This window comes from Ahaetulla prasina, chromosome 2 (genome assembly GCF_028640845.1).
Source record: "Ahaetulla prasina isolate Xishuangbanna chromosome 2, ASM2864084v1, whole genome shotgun sequence".
NCBI classification, from domain to species: domain Eukaryota; kingdom Metazoa; phylum Chordata; class Lepidosauria; order Squamata; family Colubridae; genus Ahaetulla; species Ahaetulla prasina.
In genome coordinates this window covers 231,168,720-231,183,394 of record NC_080540.1, presented here as the reverse complement: position 1 = coordinate 231,183,394, position 14,675 = coordinate 231,168,720, and the positions used below count along the sequence as shown (strand labels likewise).

General features: G+C 42.0%; 1 protein-coding gene across 2 annotated transcripts in view; it reads left to right on the top strand.

Annotated features, from left to right (window-relative positions):
* The window catches only part of ALDH1A1 (aldehyde dehydrogenase 1 family member A1), a 63,329-nt gene that overhangs the window by 44,991 nt on the left and 3,663 nt on the right, over positions 1 to 14,675 (top strand). For both annotated transcript variants that reach the window (XM_058169837.1, XM_058169836.1), the window contains 6 exons: positions 2,909 to 3,022; positions 4,148 to 4,250; positions 4,333 to 4,517; positions 8,353 to 8,517; positions 11,521 to 11,678; positions 12,679 to 12,753. In XM_058169837.1, coding sequence (XP_058025820.1) covers positions 2,909 to 3,022; positions 4,148 to 4,250; positions 4,333 to 4,517; positions 8,353 to 8,517; positions 11,521 to 11,678; positions 12,679 to 12,753 — 800 coding nt within the window. The remainder of the gene's footprint in view (positions 1 to 2,908; positions 3,023 to 4,147; positions 4,251 to 4,332; positions 4,518 to 8,352; positions 8,518 to 11,520; positions 11,679 to 12,678; positions 12,754 to 14,675) is intronic.

Sequence of the window (14,675 nt, the reverse complement as noted above, 5' to 3'; positions counted from 1 at the left end):
CATTATGGTGCATATAAATGGTCAGGGCTAGTCTGCTTTGTGTCAGAGGAGCTCACAGCATGCCTGGCCTTGTCTTGGGCTATTGTGTTGTATTGCAAACCACTGAAGCACATCCAGGGCGAGAAGCTCACATGCTTTTCCAGCCTAAATTTGTTCAGAAAACAAATCATTAGCAGCTTAGTAGGCTGAACATCTTGGCAAACCTCACTGGTTTGGGGAGGCAAACACAAACAAGAGCCGCCTCAGAAAAAACAAAGGGAGGGGCAAGGAGGGGGATGGGAAGGGTGGTTTTGATGTTTCACATGAGCCATTTCAGTGATGAAACCTGGTAATTGAACTTGATGTTTTAATTTAAGTTTCTCCCTGAAATGTTTGCCTTACCCAATAAGTGAACATGAGCTATATGAAACTGTCAAGTGTCAAGCTAGGTGTGCCCAGGGTAAAATTCACCTGCTATCAAGTTGCAATTCGAAACATCCTCACTTAGAAGCCACTTGGATCAAATGAATAGGACTGAGCCTACATTGGGGAGGTGGGGGGGGGCAACATTTCAAGCTTTGGCCTTCAGTTCAAAACCTTGCATAAGGACCTGGCATGCAAAGTAATGGCAAGCCATCCGCCAAGACTGTCCAATTCTACAAGCTTGCTGCTTCTTCTCAGGATCTCTTGAGATCTCATATCAAGAGGGGCACAGATCGAAAGAAATCTGATTAGATTCTTTTCTACAAATTGAGGTTACTTTTAAAGTAAGTTGAATATTGGGAGAAATGAGTCCTAACAGGTCTTTAAACAGGTGCTCAAATGCAGCCAACCACTAAGTAACATAGCAAAGGTCAGCTAAGATTCTGTAATGATCGATGGTCAAAAGTATTACTCAGAGAGCTTATTGCCCGTACGTTCCTATACAATCTTGAAAAAATACAGGAAGTCCATAACTTATAATAATTTGTTTAGTTATTCAAAGTTTCGACCAGTACTCATATTTGCAACTGTTGCAGCATACCCAACATCATATCACTGTGATTGGCAACCCACTCACAATGTGACTGTTTATTTATTTATTTATTTATTATTCAAATTTGTATACCGCCCTATCTCCCAAAGGACTCAGGGCGGTTCACAGGCACATAAAAACATTTATATACAAATTAAGATAATCATTAAAAAACTTATTCTAATGCCCAATTATTAAAAGATCTAAATATGAATATTAAAAAACCAATTTAAAAACCCCTATAAATTTAAAATCTAAGCCAGTCCTGCACAGATGAATAAATGTGTCTTGAGCTTGCGACGGAAGGTTCGGAGGTCCGGAAGTTGACGGAGTCCTGGGGGGAGTTCGTTCCAGAGGGTGGGAGCCCCCACAGAGAAGGCCCTTCCCCTGGGCGTCGCCAGACGACACTGCCTAGCTGACGGCACCCTGAGGAGTCCCTCTCTGTGAGAGCGCACGGGTCGGTGAGAGGTATTCGGTAGCAGTAGGCGGTCCCGTAAATAACCCGGCCCTATGCCATGGAGCGCTTTGAAGGTGGTTACCAAAACCTTGAAGCGCACCCGGAAGGCCACAGGTAGCCAGTGCAGTCTGCGTATTTGTGACTGTTGTCCTGAGGTCCCATGATCGCCATTTGTGATCACCATTTGCGATCTTCCCAGCCTGCTTCCAACAAGCCTGCTTCCCTGGAGGGAAGCTGGTTTCATTTCACGGTGGTGGAGATTTACTCAATCTTAGCAACAACAACAACAAAAGTAATAAAATCAGGTGCCCCTTCACTTAATGATCTCATTGCTTAGCAATTACAGTCCCAATTGTGATCATAAGTCAAAGAGTTTTTGTAAAGTGATTTTGAATAGTCTTTAATTTTTTTGGTCCATTAATATACTAATTTTCTTCTTTTTGGAAGCCTGCTAAGCTTTGGGTTTAGTTTTGTAGCGGAGAAATTAGGACCATCATTAGGACTTGGCATGGTCACCCTGTCTAACAGAATTTAAAGCTTACCTTGCAGAAAGGGTAAAAGATCTGCTAAGGAGTGAGTCCCTAAAGAGGGATTTAGTCAAGAGTTACACACCCCAGAGACAGAAGGAAGCATGAGAGAAAAAAACCCCTTTGGAGTAATTTTCTTTAGTACAGGATGAAGAAATTTGGGCAAGCTTTCAAGATTCCATTGGTATATCCCATAACAGTGTTTTTCAAACTTGGCAACTTTAAGAGGTGTGGACTTCAGTTTCCAGAATTTCCCAGCCAGCAACTCTTGAGAGTTGAAGTCCACACACCTAAATGTTGCCAAGTTTGAAGAACACGGCCTTACAACAATAAAGTAGCATTCCTGAATAACATCTGCTTCTTGACAAGGCGTACCTCAAATGGCTGACAGCCTGGTTCTCTCTGTATGAGTGCTTCTGCATGAGAAGTTAGTTTTCTCTTGGCTCCATGTTGGGCAGCCACCATCTTAGATTGTCCCACATGCCATTACTTTCTTGACATCGTTGCCATATATCATGAGTAATTTGAGAAAGCTATTGTTGGCAAGACTAGAGCAGAGTACCGATTTGGTTTCTGTTGAGAAGTGTCACCTTCTAATGCCATATCAGCAACTGGCTTGCTTATTGAATAGCCAATATGAAGCAGAGGTGAATTCAGGATTAAGGAGAAGGGTTGATAAAAGTTAAGTGATAGAAATAGGTGATAATAAATCATTAGTAACTACCATTCTTGAAAAAAATTCAACAGAAATTTTGGGCTCAATAGAAGCAAACTTTGCCAGCCACAATTTGTTGAGATCACACAATACTTTAGCCAAATACATACCATGGATTGAGATGATTTAGGAATCTGGTCTTGAGAAAGAATAAAAATATAAGAAATTGGGAAAGCTCTACTAAAAGGTGACAAAATTTTACTCTCTCCTTCCAGGCAGGATTTCCACCAGGAGTGGTAAATATTGTGCCAGGATATGGTCCTACTGCTGGAGCAGCCATTTCCAATCACATGGATATAGATAAAGTGTCATTCACAGGCTCAACTGAGGTAGTTCCTTAATATTACGAAGAATTGAAATAGAAAAATTTAAATTCCAATTCTGACAAATCCTAATTTGTTTCTCTGTAATTGGGTTGACTTTTTCATTTTTACATGAATTAAACAATATATCTGTAATTATTTCTTGATTGCAGCCATCTCAAATGCTTCTTTGCCATGCAGTTTTTAAATCTTATTTTGAATTTTCTGGAATTCTACATTGTAACTTTTTTTTACTACAGCTTGGGTCCCCAAATTACTTTGAATTGTGAAAAAACAATGACAAATTTTATAAATAAATGCAAATAAAATATATCCCCTCAAAAAAGTTTTGGAGGATAATAATCAATCTGAACAACAGCAGGACTATTTGCAAAGGATAATCAGTGTTGGGATCATGCAGAAAAAATCACATTCTGCATTTTTATTCCTTTTTACCTGAAAAATATATTCAAGCATTCAAAGAATATATGGTATATTATATTCTATCTTGTTGGACACATTCCACATTTTAAAAAAAGTATAGCTCTTAGGAAGATGCCTTATTATAAGTCAGAATATTTCCTTCTCAAGCCCCAAATTATCTATTCAAGGCAGTATTATGATTTGCAATTTCCTACTTCTTGCAAGTCAACTAAGATTGAATTTGGCACTTTCCCTTAAAAGGGTCCGGCTCTGTTTAGTGTCTTTCTTTTCCGGGGATGATTGACAGTGACCCAAAGGATGTCAATGAGGAATGAGAAACTCTTCTTTCCCCCAAGTGACTTTGTCATTTTAGGGGTGGGCAACTCTGAAAACTTTATGACCTGTGGACTTCCACTGGCTCAGGAATTCTTGGAGTTGAAGTCCATGAATCATAAAGTTGCCGCAGCTGTTCATCCGTGCTTTAGGGACATTATGTTAGGAGCCATATCCACTGCCAGAACCAAAAATGACCATGGTGCAGTACAAAAGTTCATGGCTAAATTATGGGACTAGGATCTGAAGTGAAGGGAAGTGGTCCAAACAGCTACAACCACTGCCAAAAAAGAGCTGTGGTCACCTCACAAATCTTTTTTTCAGAAGGCAATTACATTTAAATTTCCATCCCATTTCCTGTTTCCTGTCTCAATGTTTCATTTGTATTCCCTTCAGGTGGGTAAAATGATTAAAGAAGCTGCTGGAAAGAGTAATCTGAAAAGGGTCACTCTGGAACTTGGAGGGAAAAGCCCCAATATCATTTTTGCAGATGCTGACTGTGAGTGGATCATTTACTCGGGATTTACTTTCTTTAAAAGTAAACGTTAATCGAGAGATAACAGGAATACTTATCTTTGCAGTGGATAGCGCTGTGGAATTTGCACACATTGGTGTGTTCTACCATCAGGGGCAGTGCTGCATAGCTGGATCTAGGATTTTCGTGGAAGACAAAATCTACAATGAATTTGTGCGTAGGAGTGTGGAAAGAGCCAAGAAAAGCATTCTAGGAAATCCTCTGTCTCCTGGAGTAAATCAAGGTCCTCAGGTAAGTTTTAATTAATCACAATATCATTGGTTTGTTGTTGTTTTTTAAATCAGAGTTGCCAGAGTCAAGAATCAGCCGAAATGCAAGATTCCTGGAAGCTTGACTGAAGCCTTATTGCTTGCCAAAGTACTTTTAAAAAAGTTTAATATGGCTCTTAATATGGTGATTAGCTCCTTTCCTTTGAATAGTCTTTGTATATGAAAGCATTGCCAATGGAATTCAATTCCTCATTTGATTTTCACATAACACTTACCTGTCTCTTTGAGGCTGTCCCAATTTCCTGGTTCTCTGAGATTTCAGCTTCCTGTTTTCTTCTGCACACCTGCTGAACTTGCTCTAGCTGCCTTCAGGCAACTGAGCTTCATTAGATTTGAGAACCAATTGCTCAACCTAACCCTAACCGGGTGCAGAGTCCCACCCTATGTGTGATTCTTTGACAAGCAGGCACAGATTGTCTTCACAAAGAACATTTTCCTGACAGATGGTTTTTCTGAACCAGTCTGCTTATTAAAAGTAGGATGGTAGCAGTGCCATTATCTATTACTCTGTTTCTGACAGCATGACAGAAGCTTGGTTATTTCTGTCATTTAACCAAGATTTCTACTTAGAAACTTCGACAACTCTTTGAAAAGATGCAAGGACATAACTTCACAAATGCGCAGTCAGTCCACATCGAAAATGCTGGATATTTTGTGCAGAATGTATATTTTTCAGTGATTAGGGAGCTGAAAACATTTGGAATGTGGAAACAGTAATATTTGGCCTGTCCTCCCTGAAATAAATCAATGGGCCTTTCCCTGCTTTCATCCAGATTTTGTATAAACACGCCCTGGCAATAATATTTATATTCCATTATGTTGCCTTCATTTGACGTCCAGCCCACAAATGAAATACATACAAGTTGCCCTTTACTTATGAATAGTAAAGTAGCATTTCCCCCTTAATTTTGTCCAAGTACAAGTTGTTGTTGTTGTTGTTTTTATATTTTATTTGCTATTCATTCCATATAGAGATACTCTAAATGGCCTAAAATAATTTTAAAAAAATGAAGAAATAAAAAGTAAAACAATAAAATAAAATAATAGAAAAATAAAATAAACCACAAAAAGGAAAACAGAGAAAATACATCAACATTAGTTAAAAATAGATGGGTGAGTGGGGAGCAGAGAGTGGAGGAGAGAAGGGGAGGTGAAACCTGCTGTCAATCTAGTAGCCAGAGTAGCTGAAAGTATATACAATCTGTTGGGTGTTGTCACTCTCCCGTATAGGTTCTGCCAGTGGACCTGGGGAATGCAGAGCGGGATGGAACCCATTAAACAGCTGGTGTGATGTGTTGTCACCGGGGTGGGGGCTTATTGTATTATTGTATTAATTTATTATTTGAATATTCTCTTTTATTAGTTTTATTGTTTTATATATATGAGGTTTTTATATTCCTGTAAGCCGCCTTGAGTCACCAGGTTTGAATAGGCGGCAATATAAATTCAAATAAATAAATAAATAAATAAACAAATAAATAAATAAATAAATAAATAAATGAGTCAGGTGGCTAACAGTGCCTTGAAAAGGAAGCAATTGAGGCAGGATTGGGATCAGCATTGGGAACTGCAAATTTCATGCCACTGCCACAGCCTTCCTCAACCTGGCACCCTTGGAACTTGGAACATTGACTTCCAATTCAGTCTGAGAACTCTGGGAATTTAATTCATGATGAAACAAATGAATCTACACAGGTAGTTCTCAGTGGTGGTATTCAAATAATTTAACAACCAGTTCTCTTCCCTAATGATTTCTTCCAGCAACTAGTTCACTAAACTGCTCAGAAAGTTAACAACCGGTTCTCCCGAAGTGGTGCGAACTGGCTGAATCCCACCACTGTTTATAACCATTCATTTAATGACCGTTTGAAGTTAAGATAGTACTAAAAGTGACTTACAACCTCACTCTTATGACCATTTCAGCGTCCCCATGGTCACATGATCAAAATTCAAGTACTTGGCAACCAGGATGTATTAATGTCAGTTGCAGTATCTCAGGGCACGTGATCCCTATTGGCACCTTCCCAGGTGGCTTCCAATGAACAAAGCCAATGGGAGAAGCTGGATTTGTCCAAGGAGCCTGTGATTTGATTAACATCCATGTTGATTTGCTTTAGAACTCTGGCAAAAAGGTTGTGTGTGACTCATTTAAGCACTGCATCCCTTAGCAAGACAGGTTCCAGTCCCAACTGTGCTCATAAGGACTACCTATAGTTAAGTGTGGTCTACAATCCTGGTGGCTTTATGGAGAGTTATTTATAAATAACTCCTCAGATCGATACTCGGGCAAGGAGTGGATTATAAAAATATGTGACATTAGTTTGAGCCTTCTTTCCATATACTTAATTATTCATGTGTCAAACAGTTTCCAGATGTTTTGTTCAGCAGTTTCTATCTGGCATTCTTGATAAGTTGAAGTAGGCCTTCATACAACGCTCAGTCATTCAGTCCCTAGTCATCTCACGGCTGGATTACTATAATGCGTTCTACATGAGGCTACCCTTGAAGAGCATTCAGAAGCTATAGCTGGTGCAGAGTGCAGCAGTGCGAGTAGTTGTGGGGGCTCCAAGAACGGCCCTGGTAACACCACTGGTCCGTGAGCTGCATTGATTACCAGTCTGCTTCTGGGTGCAATTCAAGGTGTTGGTGATCACCTTTAAAGCCCTTCATGGCATGGGTCCAGGTTACTTGAGGGGCCGTCTAACCCCACTGGGATGGGCCTGTACCAGTTGTGTTGGCAGAGAAGGCATGCTGCGGGTCCCGTCAGCACTTTTTCCAGTTGGCAGGGTCCAGGAGGAGGGCCTTCTCTGCTGTGGCCCTGCCCTTTGGAACATCTCCCCCCCCCCAATGTGACGTTGACCCCCGTCACCCTCCTATCTTTTCGTAAGGGCCTAAAGACATGGCTCTGCCAATCAGCTTGAAGCCCCAGCAGAGGAATCAATGCAATGGATGTGGTTAATAACAGATCCCACCTCCCTCCCACCACACTCCGCCTCTACCCTCCCTGTGTGTCCTTGGTTTTAATGTATGTTTTTAACTTTTTATGTTTTAGCTTAGGTGTGACTGTCAGGTACCCAGGGTTAATCTGTGGTAAGATGGATAGCCAATAAATTTTATAAATAAATAAATAAAGCTTAAAATCACATCACCTGTTCTAAATCAATTCCCCTAGCAAACAAATCTCTAACAACGATTCCAACAAGCCTCCCGTAAGGAAGGAACAAATACTATCCTCTCTGATATAGCTTTGCAAAGCACCTTGATTAATGAGCTAAGCATTTTTTTAATGTGGGTAATACCTAATGCTTCCAGTTAAGGTATGTGCAAAATGACTGCAATTGTTTTCTTGGAACCTTGTTAAATTCTTAGGGAGATACCTTGTTAAACCTTTCATATAGCTACAGTTGTGAATTGGGTTTTAAATTACTATGACTTCTACAAAATAGAAATCTGGAGAATGACACTCGTGCAAGCACAGGCATTGTGCTTCAGAAAATAGCCTACCAAATTAAAACAATACGAGAGGAATTAATATGAAAAGAGTCTAAGAAAGATCCAGTCCATGAGAACACTTGTAGCGTAATAGGGTTTTTCTTTTTTTTAAAAAAACAACAACCACCCTTCTGTTCTTTAAATCCTAATTACTGAACTTCATGAAAAGTGCTGGCCTTAAGCCAACATCTCGATAGCAAATTATTGCTTCATTTCCCCCATATATGCATTTGTTCCTGCTTTGTAATCCTAAAGCCCCAGAAGTGGCTGGGAAGTGACTTATCAGTGCAATATTTTCCATCCAGATTGATAAGGAGCAGTATGATAAAATACTTGCACTAATTGAGAGTGGGGAAAAAGAAGGCGCCAAGCTGGAATGTGGAGGAGGCCCCGGAGGAGACAAAGGCTTCTTCATTCAGCCGACGGTTTTCTCTGATGTTACCGATGACATGCGCATCGCCAAAGAGGAGGTGAGTTGATGCAGCATGCTGGGCATTCGGGCCCAGTAGCTGAAACACAACATGCTTTTTTAATAAGCAAACAGGCAGGATTAGAGGGTATGCAAACAGATTTTTTTTTCCAGCCAGAGTTGAATTCTGTGTATCGTAATTAATTAGTTATTCAGAGTTATCTAGTGTCAAGAGATGCTTTCAGCAATCAAGAAGTGTTTTCCTGGACCAGATGTGGACATCTATGATGCCTTATACCAGGGGTCTCCAACCTTAGCAACTTTAAGACTTGTGGACTTCAACTCCCAGAGTTCCTCAGCCAGCAAAGCTGGCTGAGGAATTCTGGGAGTTGAAGTCCACAAGTCTTAAAGTTGCTAAAGTTGGAGACCCCTGCCTTATAAGATCTGGGAACTTCAACTTCCAGAATTCCCAAGTCAGCCATGCTGGCTCAGGAATTCTAGGAGTTGAAGTTCACGGGATGTAAAGGGGCCAACATTGTCCACCCGTGTCCTAGGCCAGTGATTCCAAAAAAGAAAAGGGGGACACCTTGGAATTCTTTTCCCCTGAATTTCTTTTGAGAAACTGAGAATCCCAGCTGATTTTGCCCAGAAGTAGCTTCAAAAGGGCACAAGCTATTTTTATCTCACTGTTAAATCCAAGGAAGCCAGTGGCATGATTCTCCTCATCCCCGTGTTAACCGCATCACATCCCATGGTGGTGTGATAGATGGAGATACAACTATGAAGATCATGTGAGATGTGTAGCTGAGTTAAATCATGACCTTCCCATTGCACTTCAACGCTGTAACCATTAATTCATTTCAAAGAATAATGTGATCCAGCCAGGATAAACCGAAGATTCTTATCTGAAGCTGGAGTAACAGAAGTTATTTCACAGAGTCAACTGTGCAGAATGTTTCTATGGGAAATACTAACATCTAGTAGCAGAAAGCAAATTGCCCTGCTGAGTTCCTGCAAGATGATCACAGGTTCTCCCATTTTCACTGTGGAATTAGATGGTCAATTGTGGATCAGTTTAGAAATGTTTCACGGTGCAGGTAGTCCTCAGGGTACAGTCATTCATTTAGCAACCATTCCCAAAAAGTGGAAAAAAGCGACTTATGACCATTCTTCATACATACGACCCTTGCAGCATCCCCACGGTCATGTGATCCCAACATTTCAAATGCTTGGCAACTGGTTCATATTTATGGCGGCGGCAGTGTCCCTGGGTCACGTGATCCCCTTTCGCGACCTTCTGACAAGCAAAGTCAATGGGGAAGCCAGATTCACTTAACAACTGTGTTACTAACTGAACAACTGCAGGGATTCACTTAACTACTGTGGCAAGAAAGGTCATAAAATAGGGCAAAACTCACTTAACAAGTATCTCGCTTAGTAAAGGAAATTTTATGGTTGTAATTCAAGGACTATCTATATCAGGGGTCTCCAACCTTGGTCCCTTTAAGACTTGTGGACTTCAACTCCCAGAGTTCCTCAGCCAGTTTTGCTGGCTGAGGGACTCTGGGAGTTGAAGTCCACAAGTCTTAAAGGGACCAAGGTTGGAGACACCTGATCTATATTGCACCAGATTTCCCTACCCCACACTCCTTATTAAAGGAAAGAGAATAGGTATCTAGCTCAATAGAGACTTAGATCTATTCAGTTACAATAGCCTCATTTAGTGAGAAATGTTGCCCAAAGGAAGATAGGGTTAGATGACCACCTGAAGTGTCTTTAAAGCATAAGCTCTGAGTTATGAAACTGCCACTTTAGAACTTGAGGGGAAAAGAAATCACTTTTAACTTAACTTGTGTCACTTGCTAGTAGCTCCGAAGCCAGTAGTGGGATTCAACCAGTTTGCACCACTTCGGGAGAACCGGTTGTTACCTTTCTGAGCAGTTTGGCAAACTGGTTGTTGGAAGAAATCATTAGGGCAGAGAACCGGTTGTTAAATTGCTTGAATCCCACCACTGTCCGAAGCCCTATGGATGGTTCCTCTTAAAGAGGTACTGTTTAGAGGAACCAGTGATACCATTGGTTCTTTTTTCGGGGAGGGGGCTCAGAGATGTTTCTGCAGGTTGGGGAGTTAAAAAAAAACCAAAGGTCAAGATGGCAACTGCATCACTCAATCCCCACCTCTTTTCACCCTTGTTAAAATAAGGGTAGAGCTTCATTTAGATACCTTGTCTTTTTTTTTTTTAACTATCTCTGAGGCTCATCCACAGAATCAACATATCCATATATATCTCTGGCTTTAATTTCCAATTTCTGGTCAAAGTTTTTGACTGGGGGACAATATTCTTAACTAATGCCTTCATAAGAACCCAAAATCTGAGTCTGATGGAAGTCTTTTCTTCTAGCAACAGCCCAAACAAGCAGAATGATTGAAAAACATATTGCAGTAAGCGCTGAAGATTTTAAAATCCCCAAATCCCTATAAACATGTGTGAGAAATGATCAGGATTATAATTTATTTTTCTTAATGAAAAAACATTGTTTAGAAAGGATCTGTTTTATTTTTCTATTATAGCCATATTCATCATTAGGTCAGAGGGAGGGGATTCAAGTATATGGAGTTGGAAAGAGCCATATAAGTTATTTAAATTAACTATATACTGGAAGCAGGAAATTAAAACCTGTAGAAACTATGTACTTTGGCTGCAATTGGATGGTAACAGCAATCGAAACTTCTCTATCATTTTTTTAACCAAAGTTTTTTTTTAATTATCATTTTATCACCATTATGCGTGCTTCCTATTTATTTATTTTTTTATTAGACTTAGGCACTGTACAAGTGCAACACAATCCTGGGTGGTTCAAAATGTCAAAGCCAAAAGATAAAATCCAGTAACAATGAACAAGACATCATCAGACAAACCAATATACAAAGTGAATACTAAGTATAGACTAGGAAAAAATACGTTCGGAGCAAATCTAAAATCTTAAATAACGTACTGAACTTCTCATTTTTTTCCTCCTGATTTTCACCTCCATAATTATCGTTACCTTTACATTGACACAGATATTTGGGCCTGTCCAGCAAATCATGAAATTCAAAACTATTGAAGAAGTTATCAAGAGAGCAAACAATACTCGCTATGGTCTAGCAGCTGCAGTATTTACCAAAGACATTGATAAAGCACTGACATTTGCAGCTGCACTTCAGGCTGGAACTGTCTGGTATGTATTCTTCTTTGAGCCAAATTGTACTTGGAAGGGAATTCAGCAGTTTTAGTGCCTCTGCAAAGTTGGTCCTTTCTCACATCACCAATATAATCCTGCAAACATAGTTTTGGTAAAATAAAAGTTCATGTTTTAGAGGCCTGTGGAAGCTGAAATGAGCCTGGAGACTCATATCTGGCAAATAAGCACATAGGTGCACTAGGACAGTCTTCACCCCCAAAAACACAAGTGTTGTGGTCCGCCAGCAGCCTGCGGAGCTGGCAACAGAGTCGGACAGCGATGAGGCTGAGGTGAGGCCAGGGCCATCGGGGAGTGAGGTGCGGATTCCAGAGCCTCCAGAGACTGATAGTAGTGAGGCAGAGGAACAGGAGGAGCCTATTCCTAATGCATGCATGAGAAGAGCTGCCAGAAGGCAAGAGTTCCTTTTTCCTAAGCAACAACTCTGCACGATTTCCCCAAGTCCACCTTCCTTACTCTCTACAGATATTTTGTAACATAAATATTAGAACAAACATTTATTTATTTATTTATTTATTTATTTATTTATTTACATTTATACCCCGCCCTTCTCCGAAGACCCAGGGCGGCTTACAGTGTATAAGGCAATAGTCTCGTTCTATTTGTATATTTACAAAGTCAACTTATTGCCCCCCCAACAATCTGGGTCCTCATTTTACCTACCTTATAAAGGATGGAAGTCTGAGTCAACCTCGGGCCGGGCTTGAACCTGCAGTAATTGCAGGCTGCTGTGTTCTAATAACAGTCTTCTAACAGCCTGAGCTATTACGGCCCCTTAAACATGCTGAGTCACTGCTATGTTGAGTAAGGATTTTAAAAGTTACAAATGGTAGCTTGGGACAAGTGGGACCAGAGTTTCTTTACAAATGTAAAAATTCTATATGTAGGACAATCTCTTATGACTGAATTAAGCTGGCCATTCTACTTAGAATTCTACCCCTTGTATAAGTTGCCTTTATCTTTTCTTCTTTTTCTTCAGGGTTAACTGCTATAGTGCAATGTCTGCTCAAACTCCTTTTGGGGGATTCAAAATGTCAGGAAATGGACGTGAGCTGTAAGTATAGCCACCAGGCTATGACACACAGAGAAATGTTAGCATTCATAAATCATTTGTGTGATTCTTTGTATTAAAATAATGGGATTGTTACTGTACATTTTTGTTTGCAGATTTATCTTCACACTATGTAGTTTTAAACTCTTCTATTGTGTTTATGAAGAAGAAATAGGAAGGAAGCCAGGGGTGAAATTAAAAGATTTCTCCTACTGGTTCTATGGATGTGGCTTGTTGGGGGGAGGTCATGTGACTGGGTGGGCGTGGCCAGCTCGACATCACTCACATCAAGGGGCTCCTCACCGGCCCCTCCCCTCCCAGCCATTCCTTGTCACAAATGGGCTGGCTGCAAGGGGACCTTTGGAAGATCTTTGGCCCCAGTTGGGTGAACTGAGGATGGTCCTGGACAATCCTAGCTTGACTATTGTAGGACTTCATCCTTTTCCCCCTCCCCTCGTCCATAGACCACCCCTCGGGATATGAGGGGTTGGTGCTCTGACTTAATCATGGCGGTTTTTCATCCACCGCCTAAGAACTATATCTCGTCTGTCTTTCACCCGGAATTACTGGTGTGTCAATTTTCATCTTGACAGGTCCAGGATGGGTCTGCTCGCCGGACTCTTATCATGCGGACATTTACAGCGGCTGACCTTCTTGCCCTGCGAGATTCCCCTCTCTCGGGTTTGGCCTCCACACTATCGAGGCCCATCTTGAGGACGGGTTTTGGAACCCCGAGATGGCATGCCAAAATAGGAGACTCAGGGTTTTTAATTAATTGTTTTAATAGATTTTTAAGGGAGTTTTAATGGGAATTTTAAGGGAGGGTGGGGGAGGGATTTGACGGGCTGGGGAGAGAACCCGTCGGGGAGGGATCCAGCCCCTGTGCTTGTTCGCGGCACTACTTCATCTGGTCTGAAGGCAGGGGGGGAGGGCTCTGTTCCAGGATTAGAGAGTTGTTCGATCTGTACGGTAAGTGGGAGAGGCAGATATGGCGGAGGGGGGGGCGTATCGAGAGTTGGGAGCACGTGTTCGATGTCTGAAAGCAATCACGTGCTCCGGCCCCCCAGTCCCTACCCGTTCCTAAGGCGGCCATGATCCTCAGAGCTTGGATCTTCGGCTGATGTTGTGTAATGCCCGGTCCATGGTTAATAAAGCTCCCCTGATTTGCGATCTTATTCAGGGGGAGTCCGCGGACCTGATGGGCATTACGGAGACCTGGTTGGGTCCAGAGGGGGGGGTTCCCCTTGTTGAGCTGTGCCCTCCAGGTTTCCGAGCATTTCATCAGCCGAGGGCCCAAGGTAGGGGTGGGGGGGTGGCGGTTGTTATTAAGGAAGATCTAGAGCCGAGGGAGGCCACTGTTCCTCAGATTGCCGGCTGTGAATCCCTCTATGTGCGGTGGGGCCATAGGAATCAGTTGGGCTTGTTGATCGCGTACCTGGCTCCTTGCTGCGTGACCACAGCCCTGCCTGAGCTGTTGGAGGTACTTGCCGCTGTGGCGGTTGAGACCCCCAGACTTATAGTCATGGGGGATTTCAACCTTCCATCAGCTGGCTTGTTATCGACGGCAGCTCGGGAGTTCCAGGCTTCCATGACGGCCTTGGACTTGATTCGAGTAAATGATGGCCCTACGCACATGGGGGGAGGCACGCTGGATCTGATTTATATCTCTGGACAGTGGTTAAATGATCTGGAATTAGATGATTTAGTAACAGAACCAATGTCATGGTCCGATCATTTTCTCCTTCGCCTAGACTTCCGAACCGCCACTCACCATCGCAGGGAGACGGAACCTATATGTTGGTTCCGTCCCAGGTGCCTGATGGACCCCGAGAGGTTCCTGATGGAGCTTGGGCCATTTCCTGAGGATCTGGCCCACGGCATGACTGAGGAACTAGTCGTGGCCTGGGAACAGGCCGCGGCTGGGG